Here is a 12,526-nt window from a genome sequence, read left to right as displayed (position 1 = left end):
GCTATAGTTGTAATAATCAGAAGGAGCAGAAATCATTTTTTTCCACGTTATTCTTAAAGAAAATAGAAATGCGCGATGAGCAACCTCTTAATTTTAATATTAAAGAGTTAATATTTTAACAGGCGTATTTTTATACCTAAATGAAACTATTGGACATATTTTGAGGACATATTTTTTTTGTTTTGAAACACCCTAATATATATTATGTACCTAAGATTTTTAATGAATGAATCATTGAAGAAATAGGTTTTTCTATGTACAGAATGTAAATATTATAATACTACCTTCTGGTCGAGCAGGACTAAGTTTCCAAAAATATGTTAATAAATGGAGTTTTTCTACAGTGAAAATATTCAAGTTTTGCATGTTTCTCTGCATTATACCGTCGCGGACTGTTTTCGATTCACTGATTACTCTTCAAGAACTCGATGGAATGTAAATAGCGAATCAAATTATTGACCAATCGATTTATCGTTCGAGCTAGATGTGATATTCACAAAGAATTAGTAAAAGTCAACTGAATTTTCAAATTTTGAAATCTTGTAGCAGTTTCGTTTTCCAATTTTTGTTCTAATTTTATCCGCTAAATTACTGGAAGATAATTAAATTGCGTACAAGGTTTGAAAAAAATCATTCTTATTTTCGTTTCCATGCAAGTGATTCTCGTAATTGCTCGCATAATTTTCGAACTTATACCGCGAGTGGCGTGTAGGCTTTCAGGGTGCGTTGCAGAGGTCAGTGTACCTTAAACCTGCAGTGTAACACGAAGAACTGACAGCCGTCGGGGCAAAGCCCGTGCCTTATAAGACGACTATAAACCACCTTGGCCTTATACGCTAGCACCATGTAAAGTACTCGAGTATTTTACTCCAGGCAGATTAAGCGCACGCGGCGTTCACAGCTACGGTTAATACGCGTACCGAATTCTTCACCTCACATCATCGTTGTATTGTACTTACTGATTGACAATGTGGAATAACCGTTAATTCTTTACAATCTGACGTTGCAATCGCAACGTCGCGGAGACGGTGAAAATCCTCGCAAACTTCTATATTTATATTCAAAAATTAAAAACCGTATATTTTATATTTATGCGGATATTTTCACGTGGCAGAAATTAACACGGTAGAAGAAATTGGTACGCATTCTCAATTAATTGACAGGTTTACTCATGATCGATGGGACTAGCGAGACGGATAATTTATTCTACTCAATTATTCATCGTTACTGAATTCAACGTTTAGTTAATTGCGGAACTTAAATTTGCCGCGTCGTTTAATTGGAGGCATCCGCTAATGTAAATAGATATCCGTGTTACCAGCAGATATGCTGCTGAGGTAAAAAGAAACTCCTGTCTTACCGACAACGTAGCAAATCACTTGCGTCGGTAATAAGAGGCATTCGCCCGCAAACCTTCCGAAGGCAACTGGACTCAAAGGATTCCTCGTCAACAACAGAGTTTTACGTTATCGACGGCTCACGTGACAAAGAAGTGAAAAAATGTATACTATTTATTCCATAAAATAAATTTCGCTAACGACAAATAATCTAGTAGAACTTGAAATTGAAATCGTATACTTTTATATCTGAAAAATATCTCCATTAATTCCACACCGGTGACCTGATTGTTTGTTAACAAATTGCTCAAATAATTGCGTAGTCCTAACTTTTCAAAGGGTCGAAAGCAAGTATAATACGGAATCACTGATGGTAAATATTATTTTTCACGTTCCAATGTTAAAAAATGAAAGAAATCGTTAGTAAATGTGCACTAAATATATGTATACTTGGCGATAAACCTTACAGTCTGCTCATACTTGACCCTCTTGGCGAATCTTTGCTGCAGCTGTCGAAAAGATCACGTGCTTCAAGTTCGATAGCGAGCCGGTGTTTATATTTAAACACTGCAACAGCAAACATGCGCGTTGAGAGGTTTAGGACCGGCGTATACGCGGTGAGTTTGATTCGGTCACTGACAGCTGAAGTATCCCACATGACCGGAGGGTAAAACTAGCTGTCAATTGACAGAGTCAACCTGGCTAAACGTACGTAAGTTGAGTGCCGAGCGCCCTGAACTCGCAGAGATTTATCTTCGGGCGTAAAGTGGAGAGAGAGCTCAAAAGTGCGGAGGAAAGTTTAAAAGCAGAAAACATAAGCGAGACATACCCAAACGAATTGGTTCTGCATACGGGCTCGTCGTTTCGCGTTACGGCAATTAAAAACTTTCGCTCGATCAATTTAACTGTCAATATTATGGGAAAGTAAATACTTACATTGTGTGATAGATCACGTTTAGAACATAAGGCAGGATAATGTTGTGGAATTACCTGACGAAGTGTAGGATAGTTAGCAGTAAGGATTGGGAACTAGACACGTGACCGTTCCACTCGCCTCGAGACTTCACGACTAGACTTTACCGCTTGTAACCGTTCTATGAAGTCAGTTTTGCGTATTCAAGATAGAGTGACGGTGAGGCGACACGATTTCAAATCACATCAATGGGTTTAATAGCGGGCAATTAACTTCTTTTCATGACAAACATTGCGAAGCTGAAATTTTAAGGTTATATTTGCGCAATCGGCACTTCATGTTAAACAAAGTTTGTTAAAGATGGAACGGTGAGGCAGTTTATTCAAATGAGTTGTCGAGTCACACATTATCAGCAGCTCACTGGTGTAGACGGCAAATATGTATCGGTATAAATACTTTGAAGAGGTAATTTGGATGCAGCGTTTTTACCGTAGTTTGATTGTGTTATTCAATCTGAAGATATTTGAGGTACCTGATTGAATGAAATTAGGTAGAAAATGAAAATTTGAAACGAACTCGGAAATCGTGGCAGTTATTATTTAACGACCTTTAAAATTCCGGGAAATCGAGCAAAATCTTTTTTTCTAGGGATTTTCGGTTCGTTGGAATTTTTCAAAATATAAACGAGTGTTCAAGAGGGCGAGAAAGCAACCATTGTGAAACATTCAATCAGTTCTTTCGCGACGCTATTTCGTCTTTCAGTTTCAACATTCCGTCGTGAAAATCCCGCGATGAATATTCATACAGCAATTGTAAATTGTGTGTCGGAACAGCAAAGAGAGAATTTTTAATCGAATTTCAGAAAAGGGGTTGCCTGCAATATGATATTCACTTCCGTTTCCTACACACAGGCTGTTAAATATTCTACGATTTTCGATCTCGAGACGATTTTTCGGCTGCGTTTCAACTCTACTGTTACGCGAGAAAAAATTAGCGGAAGGTTGATGATGCAAGTTTGAAAAAAACGTTACACGTTAACGTGACTTCCTCTAACCCCTTGAACCATGACGTTCACATTCAGCGCAATGAAACACGGGCGTGAATTTGAAAAAGCAAAATTCATTACGACGCTCAATATAGCAACATATCGGTGCAAAAAAATTTGACAACGGGTTTGGCTCGATTACGAATTTGGATCTGATATCATGAAACTAAAATTATTCAAACAGTGGTGTGATTGTAAAGTAGGGCTGGGCAATAAATCAATTGATCGCGGTCTTCGATCAATTGTTTGCTTAAGGAGCTGATTAATTGATCAATAGAAGAAGAGACTAATTGAAAAGGCCGATTGATCGAAAACAAAACAATTCATCGGAAAAAAATTGATCAACGCCTACGATTAATACATTAATTGCACTGGTCTATTGTAAAGACAAACGTGCACGTAAATTTTCTACACAAATTTGCTACACAAAATTCTAGTAAAAGAAGTAAAAATTTGGTGTTTGAAATTGAATTACTCGGCATTCTCAATGAAATTTCTTAATTTTGCTTCTTGCTTTGAAAAACACAAAAGCGTATCTTGAATGTTCTTAAACTGTTGTGATAAAATATTTGTACACGTACTATACTTTTACTGTACGGAATTTGGAATTTACTAAACATGCCACTGAAATTACCAAACACATGTACGAAAAAATTCGATAAGAATCTGTTGGAATGAAAAATATATCGTGGCAAAAGGAATCGATGTACATCTCTATTAATTTTGCTCTACAATTAGTGTGATTTCGAATTTCCTAAAACTGATTTATAAAATGTTGTACGTAATGTATTTGAAAAATTTCGAAAAATTTCCCAGTTTTTGAAAATTACGAAATTTGTGCATGTATAAATTGTATACGATATCCCTAACAGTATCAGATTTGAGCAATCTATGAGCGAAATTATTGATCAAATTTTAAATTTGTGACAATTACACCGTAAATTTACTGACACGTTCTGAAAATTGACTAAATTTAGCTAGTAACTGGGTTCGTAAATTCGTCAAAAATTGTATCGTGAGTAAGAATTTTGAAAATATCTTATTCGTAAGCTATCATCGACTGTATTATTTGTCATGCCCGTATGGACCGTCCATTGTATTACGAATCTAACGAAATCATGATATTCCATAAGATAGTTTGGCGTATAACTATTAATCCAAACATTGCGAGTGAACAGGCTTCGAACCCGGATGGGAACAAATTATGCTGCAATTCTTCTATTCGATCTAAAACGCGTCTTCATAGAATGCAGTTACCGAGAAGTTGTTAGGGTGATATCTGTGCTCACAAAACGTCAATGAAATCAATTATCGAAATGTTTATTATCGACTTTTTTCACTGCACAGTTCTAGTACACATTTACCATAAAGTTACCAAACTCGTGTAGTAAATTTAACAAACTGTTATTCGAAATTTCTGTATCCTGTATTGTAGTAACGATATCCAAGTTTACGATATTTATCGCACCGACGTTTGGTAATTTTACTGAACAGTGCCATCAATTACTAATAATAAAATTACTTATTACATGTACAGTAAATTCACAATACCGAACTCGAGTAATGCTTCCTGTACATTTTTAGCAAATTTACAACAGAAAATTTTTAACGGTGTAGTTGGCATTCAGCGGTTTTACGATCTCCAACCGATTGAACAACGCAATTCAAGCACAATTATCGGGCTATAACTTTATCGACTTTTAAAGAGAGGGGTGAATTAATACCTGATTCGTGATCCTCGTGGTCGGCTCCTCGGAGACAGGAATGAAAACTCCTTGAAAGGCGTCTTCCGCCCGGCGAGACGCCGTCAGGGGAACTAGCGACACTCTGCATCACTTTTTATTATCCAATAACGAGTCGTTACCTTCAGGTGAATACAAACGAATTCAGAAGCGCGTTCAAAATTTCGATCTTCGCGGCATTTTGATCGCTTTACGTCGCTTTTCTCGTCAGTCACTTGGGCCAAAATTCACCTCGCGTCTTTGCCACTTATAAGCCGCGTTCAACTCAACAGTTTATTGCAATTCAGATTCGAACCAATTATCCGGGACTCACTCTTTCATACAATTTTCTATCATTGGTCTGGAAAATAGGAAATATAACACAACATAATTTCATTTCTACAATTATTTTTCATTAAAAATAACGGATATTTGCACTGCCGCTGATCAGAAAAGCGCCAGTCGAGATTATGCTTGATTTTGACTAATTGTTGATCACCGCCTCAATGTAGATGAACCGGGGTTGAACTTGAATATTTCAAATTTTCTATTCACCGGTTAGACAAAGTTAGACCATTTATGGAAATCTTTTGTTCACGATTGCGTAAATTCTTTTGAAATCCTTTGCATAAAACGTTTGAAATACCACGAGATTTTTCAAATCGTAGATCATCGAAATTTCATGAAACTTTCCAAAATCGCTGATATCCGTATAATAATTTTTCGAGATCATTTAAAGTTATCTTGACGCATCGTCGAAACCTTGTAATAAAATAAAACGAGTAGGGTGAAAATTTTGTGAAATCATGTAACGAAAAATAGCGTGAAATTTTTTTACACGTGAAGTGTATTAAAAGATTGAGTAAACTCTGCAGCATCGATTAAATCTACAAAAATCTTCAAAAGCCTTCAATTAGTTCAATACATCTTTGCAATTGGAAAATCTGGCGTGTACCACAAAATTGCCGAGTGCATTTAAAAAAAGCACTCACTATTTTTTTCAGATTTTTCGTTCCGACCATTCTTTTTTAAAAAATGTTACCAACCCTTTTATGGTCCTAAAAAAAAACGCCATTTTTCATTTTCCTTTTACAAAAATTCACATAATTTCTGGGTCCCAAAACAAACATTTTGCGCCACGGTTCAGAGTGGAGAATTGATTTTTTGTATTTTTTAAATATTTTTTCAGAGGAATAATTTTTCTTATTTTCAATCACTAAAAATTTTTCTGTAACCAAAATCGATAGGGGCCCATTCAGAGGAGGGATGAAAGTGTATAAAAATGCAAAAGACCGAAAATCAATTTTTTGTCCATAAATACCCCCCTTAATGAAATTGATAGGTCCGCAAATCGAATGAATTCCTCAAAAATCAGCTGACATCAATTTGTGTTACATATTGTGAAATTTGAAACTTGTCAGTTCATTTGTTCATTTAACATGAGAAGCGAAGTGTCAAAGAAAATTTGCTCGGTCGGTAAGAGTAGGAGTACCACATACCCTTAATAATCAGTGTTAATGTGCCGAATGCCAAAAGTTTTGATAAAAATACGTATTCAATTGACCGGAGGAAAAACGCGCGTGTATTCAAAGAGGATAAATCCAGATATAGTTGACGGATATTCGACCCTTTGTTTGTAACAATTGGCGTCGATGTGAGGCAGCGAGAGCTGCGGAATGTTTTGCGACTTACGTATAAAATGATGATGATGATGACTAAGGCGCGTTGTGTAACGTGTGTTATGTTCATGTATCTATATTTTACAAATGACGAGGACTTATAACAGCTTAGTGCACAGTTTTTCAATCAAATAACGTGAAATTAATTGTGTAATTGTGAAGGAAAAGAATAGACGATATCCTGCTTGACTGCAGTTCGTATCTCGTTCCGCAACTGACAGGACAGAAGAATATTTCGAGCAAGTATTCATGGGAAATCCCGGCGATCTGAAGAAGCAGAAGAAGAAGAAGAAGAAGAAGAAAAAGAAGAAAGAAACTTGTGTTGAATTACAACGACGAAAAAATTATTTAGACCAAGCGAACGAATGATTTCTTTTTTTTCTTTTTTTTTTTTTTTTTTTTTTTTATAAGTTTTTCATCGAATTTACAAAATTGTAATAAATATTCGATTATATGGTCTCCAAAGGCACGTCAATTCCCACTAGTTTAAATGGTCTTTAGTGTTATTTTTTTCTACACAGCATTCAAATTTGGGAGTAGAGTTGATATTTTATTTTTCGCGGCGACTCGGTCAACTTACTTCAGTTTTTACCGACATTTTTTTCTGGGATCGAATATTTCCGGCATAGTCGAAAATTTTCTGAACTACGATTCAAGTCGATCAAAAATAAATGTGTAGCAGCAACTATAGAAAAAAAATACTAGCCTTGTAAATGATTCTTTAAGCAAAGCAAAAGTTTATTCGTCGTCTTCAATCGTGATTTCAAACTATAAATAACCTATAGTCATGAGGGTTTTGTGAAGCAATTGTGTTTTAATGCCTGTACCTGCAGTTACCAAAAGTTTACAAAGTTAAGATCACTTTTGCCTCTACTGAAACAGTCAGAAAAAAAAGGAAAATAATAACGGTACACTTTCTTATGCCATGAAAGATTGTATTACCGGTATTTTTTACGATCAACGAATGGCAATATCAATTAAATCGACTACTGCGAAAGAAATAAAATTCGTTTCACGAGAATCTGTGGAAAACAGTATTCAGAATAAAATAAGCAATCGTAGAGTAATGACATCGATATCTAAGCTTTTATTTTTGATTCCAGTATCTTCTATTTTTGTACTTTCAAAGAGATATTCACAGCCTACGAATACAATGATCTGACAAATATTCAATTTATAACGACCATCTCGTATTGAAGTGAATAAAAAGAATCGACTTTTGGTCAATCAATCTCCTTAAAGGATCCAGTGTGAAATTTACAAAAAATCGTTTTTTTTTTCCCGCATTAACGCTTAGTATAGACTGTTATATACATTTTACATGGTGTCGCCGATTGATCGCAAGTACACGATTTAGATGAAGATATCTCTTTCCAAACTTTAAACGCGTTTTTCTCGGAACGGTGGTTTTCAAAACGGCGTCGACTCTCAAAAGAAGAGTTTTCAAGCTATCGTTTCAAATTTAAACAAAATATTCTTCACGTCATTTCCTATCGTCCTATGGAAGGATTTTTTTTTCTGAAATCTTCCTATATTTTTCTACGAAAAACTGTCGAAAAAAATGCTAAATTTGATCTGATTTGTTCAGACAACCGCCATTTTGTCAAATTCAGAAAAAAAAGCTTCCATAGCCCGATAGCGGCTTTCCTATAGATTAGGAATTTCTTTGGAATTTTTTTTTCAGACAAAAATTAAGGCCGCAATCATGGACGCCATTCAGAAATTTTTTTTAAACTGAACTTTTCAATAATTTTTTATGTTATAAAAATATCAATAAATCAACTTAAAAAAAATCATTTTGTATTCGTCATTCTTGCCTCAATTTGCAAAAGAAAAAAAACAAAAAATTAGACTGATTACTTTATCCTAACAATAAAAAAAAAATCACCGAAATCGGTAATTTTTCGGAGGATCACACTGGAATGATCCCTTAAGGGGTTATACATATACAGTTATAATTTTCAAAAAATCATTTTTTTTTTTTATTTTATTTTCTTAATGTACATATATTCAAGAATACACACAGAAAATTTCAGATCGCTCCGGTGAATATTTTCGAAGTTACACGCAAATTTGGAAAGGCGTTTCAGAGTGCTCGAAAGTGCAAGGCCGGAGCGGAAGGGCTTACCTGGAACGCTGTCCCTTTTATGCACCTGCCTATTGTGAATGTTCCCTTCTAATATATTTAGATGCGTAAAGCAACAGTGTGTTACTGTTTTTTTCATACCTGAAAGGTAAATTTTTTATTTTTCTCTCCCCAAACTTTAAACGCGTTTTTCTCAAAATGGTGTTTACAAAGTCGGTGACCAACATTACTCGAAAACGGCTGAACCGATTAGTCTCAAATTTTAACACGGGCTTCTTAAATATATTTTTTAGTAATTGATCGAAGATTTTTTTCTCACCGATAAATATTTTTTTTTTTATAAACAATTTAAGGCCGAAATTTTGGTCAAAAATCGTTTTTTTTTTTTTTTTTGAGAAACCGCCATTTTGTCAAAAAAATTCATTTTGCTTATTCCTTCGATTGATTACTAGATTTAACATTACTTAAACGAAATCTGTTTGGTTTTTTAATTTCTGAGGATCCAGTTCAAAGATACAGTGGTCACCGCAAAACGTTTTTTTTGAGAGGAGCTCCCGGAGATCAGCTGTAGCTCCTATCCAAATGAATATTTTTACTAATACTAAGTCTTAAAATACAGTTAAAAGATACAAATTTTTAGATCAATAAATTTAAAAGTTTTCTCAGAAAAAATTCTGGAAAATTCGCTTTTTTTCGGCCTTCTAACTGTATATAACCCCTTAACACATATACCGGGACAATCTCTTGAAACTTGAAAATCAATCGCGCATGCGCCGAATAACTCAATCTCATTGGTCGGCAAAATCTTCCCCGCAGCGATACTTTTGTCTACGAAGCAGAATGCCAACGTACACAAAACGTCTACGTTTGAATTTTCAAAAGGCATAAGCATCAAATTCCGACCGTTCTTTGAAGAATCAACTCTCCGACCCAATAACAAATGCTTACCAAACCCTTCGGAGTCACTAGCTCAATTATTTGAGATTCTAACCTCGAAAATTCGTATCAACTACATCGCCGTCAGAAACAGAGTTTGACAGCTGAAAACTCGGGATGGCCAGCCTGCACAAACAGGCAATAAAACTCGCGCATGCGCAGCTGATATTCAAGCTTCAAGAGATTGTCCCGGTACATGATACAACCGTTATTGGCCAAAGCGTGTATAATAAATCGTACTTCCTGTGCGCAAAGTGATCTCCACAAAAGTAAGATATTTTTTTAAAGACTCGCAATCACAGACGCGCATTAGGTTTCATATTTTATGAAAGCGTTCGGCCGTCCTTCGCCCCCGACATTCGAACCTCCTCCTCCCATTGACCAAGTCACGCGTCGTGCTTTCACGTGGGTATATTTCAATTTTGTAGGACAAAAAGGCGGAAGGATTTCCAGCCGCTTTGTCCTCGTTATCCATCGACACCGGATGTTACGTTGTTCCCTACCTGTCCGCCACTTCCTGCAGTGTCCTACACGTCTACTCTTTGTCTTCCTTCATCGCTACAGATTATGTACATGCATATAAGTATGCACGTAATACGTTTCCTCGAATCTCGATTCTCTCTGGACTTGATATGAAATATTTTTGAAGGATGTGTCGTCACGGTTTTGGAAAAAATTGTTTCCCATCTTCTGTATACTTGTGATGGAAGAATGATCCGTTCAAATGAAAAGAAAAACTATTCTCCCGGAATGATTCTCACGGAAGAGAATGTTTTTACTCACTGCGAGTAAAAAATGTTTCAAACTTACATGAAAACACTTTCATCTTGTTTCTCATTATAATACAAAAAGTAGAAAAAGAAACTTTTTCGAATCGCAGATAGAAGAGTTTTAAGAAAGCAAAACTTGTCCTTTCTCAAGTTAAAAATTTGTTCGATACTCCTAATCTACTTTCACGTTGACAATGTTTCGACAAATTATTCGAGGGTATTAAAATAATAACAAAGACGAGAATTTTGAAACTTGAAATGAAAACCACGAAGATAAAGAAAAAAAGTTGACATGAAATTCTATTCGCAGTTTTGAAACACTTGTGGAAAGGATTTATTCGAGTATTAATCTGTCAAATAATTTACTTATAATATCAGATGAATTTTGATTACTGTAATTGATAAAAAAAAAAAAAAAAAAATCATTATCTACACAGCCAAGAAAAAAATTCCATGTACCTGACCAATGAAGTTGTGAAAAAAATCCCACCCCAAATTAATTATTCAACAAGGTTCGCCTGCGAATAATAAATCGTGTTCCCAACGGACGAAAGCGATACTAAAAATTCGATACAGCTTTTCAAATCAAAGGCAACGAGTGTGAAAAACTTCAAAGGATACGACGATACACGAGTAGGTATTACACCTACAATAGATGCGAGAAATTGAAAACCGTAGTTAAAAAGGCGCGCTATGGAACGGGTGTACATGCCTAAGTTTGGTTAGCGTTGTTCGTTTCCACCTTCTTTTTATCTCTCCGAACGCGGTCTTTCTTTTTATCAGCGCATATATAGCTGACCGGCCTGCACCAGCTGGTCAACGGTGCGCGTTAAACTGCTGCAGGCTCAGGGGTGTAACTTATACATAGGGCATTCCGTGCCAACTCAACCCGTGTCTGACCCTTGACGTCTCTGATTTGGCTCGTGATTTTTTATACGACTGTTTCGACTCTTGGAAGCACTTGGATTTTTCTGTCGAATTTTTTCGAATTGATTTGAATTATCTGGAATTTTTAAAAACTAACACACTGACAGACACAATTTAAATGTCCGACATAATTCGGAAAAAAACACGTTTTAGGTCTCAAAATTTTCGAAATTTGATTCGGAGTGGGCCGGTTTGATGTTCTTATTTTTTTCTTGATTTTTTCACATTTTTCCAAACTAATTAATTAACTACAGGTTTGAAAAAACAAACATATTGATCGACACGATTTAACAATTTTGAATAATTCTGAAATGTTTCAGCAACGTGTAGGTGGACTGACTCTTTCTTCTGACGAAGAAAACGAAATTCTTGAAAAGAATAAGGAAACAAAGTTAAAAAATTTTGATATCGAACACAGAATTATATTAGTTTTTAAAAATTCTAGACAATTCAAACAGATTTGATAACTTTTTTCATCTAAAACTGACAATTAGTGTCTTCGAGAGTCATGTGAAATATCGTCAGTCAAATCAGAGTGGTCTACCTTGTATACAATATACGTTATCTATATAGTACAGGTGAACGTTTATCCGATACCGAAACGGTGTGAATTTGTGATAAGGTTTAATGGTGTAATTTAATACTCAAGAAATACTTAAGAAAAACTGAAATACCTGTTCAATGCACAGGGTGATGTTACCATTTCAAGTTTGAAATTCATACATGAGCAAAAGTTTCGAATAACGACGATTCATCGGTAACTTCCGGTTAATACTTGGTAACCGATGCAGAGTATACTTTGAGATATTTAAAATCCGCCAAAATTTCCGCAAAATTTCTTTAACGTTTTGTTTTGATCCATTTTTTTCGACATCTTCGAGTCGACCGGAAGATTTCTTCAGCATAAATTTTCGTCGGAAAAAATCTCAGCTTCTCAAAATACAATATTTCCAACACCTGCAGCTGATTCAAATAAACATGCTGGACAGGTTTCCACGACGAAATGCATTTTGCTCGACAAGCCTTAGCTTCGACATATTTCAAATATTGTTAGCGGATTGCTCAAGTTTTTTTTACTCGAATGCTTTCAAATTGTCGCGCTAATGTCCTTG

General features: G+C 35.4%; 1 protein-coding gene across 11 annotated transcripts in view; it reads right to left on the bottom strand.

Annotated features, from left to right (window-relative positions):
• LOC107216528 (ras GTPase-activating protein raskol) overlaps positions 1 to 12,526 on the bottom strand; it is a 226,219-nt gene that overhangs the window by 54,531 nt on the left and 159,162 nt on the right. For 3 of the 11 annotated variants that reach the window (XM_046735813.1, XM_046735815.1, XM_046735814.1), the window contains exon 2: positions 5,020 to 5,377. The exons of 7 other annotated variants lie outside the window; for them this stretch is intronic. In XM_046735813.1, coding sequence (XP_046591769.1) covers positions 5,020 to 5,128 — 109 coding nt within the window. In that variant the 5' untranslated portion in view covers positions 5,129 to 5,377. Of the gene's footprint in view, positions 1 to 5,019; positions 5,455 to 12,526 lie in introns of those variants that run through there. One more of the 11 variants, XM_015653748.2, reaches the window with a different exon arrangement.

The sequence above is a fragment of the Neodiprion lecontei genome, chromosome 3 (genome assembly GCF_021901455.1).
Source record: "Neodiprion lecontei isolate iyNeoLeco1 chromosome 3, iyNeoLeco1.1, whole genome shotgun sequence".
Lineage (NCBI taxonomy): Eukaryota > Metazoa > Arthropoda > Insecta > Hymenoptera > Diprionidae > Neodiprion > Neodiprion lecontei.
The sequence above is the reverse complement of the archived record's forward strand: the minus strand, read 5'-3'. Positions and strand labels throughout refer to the sequence as shown.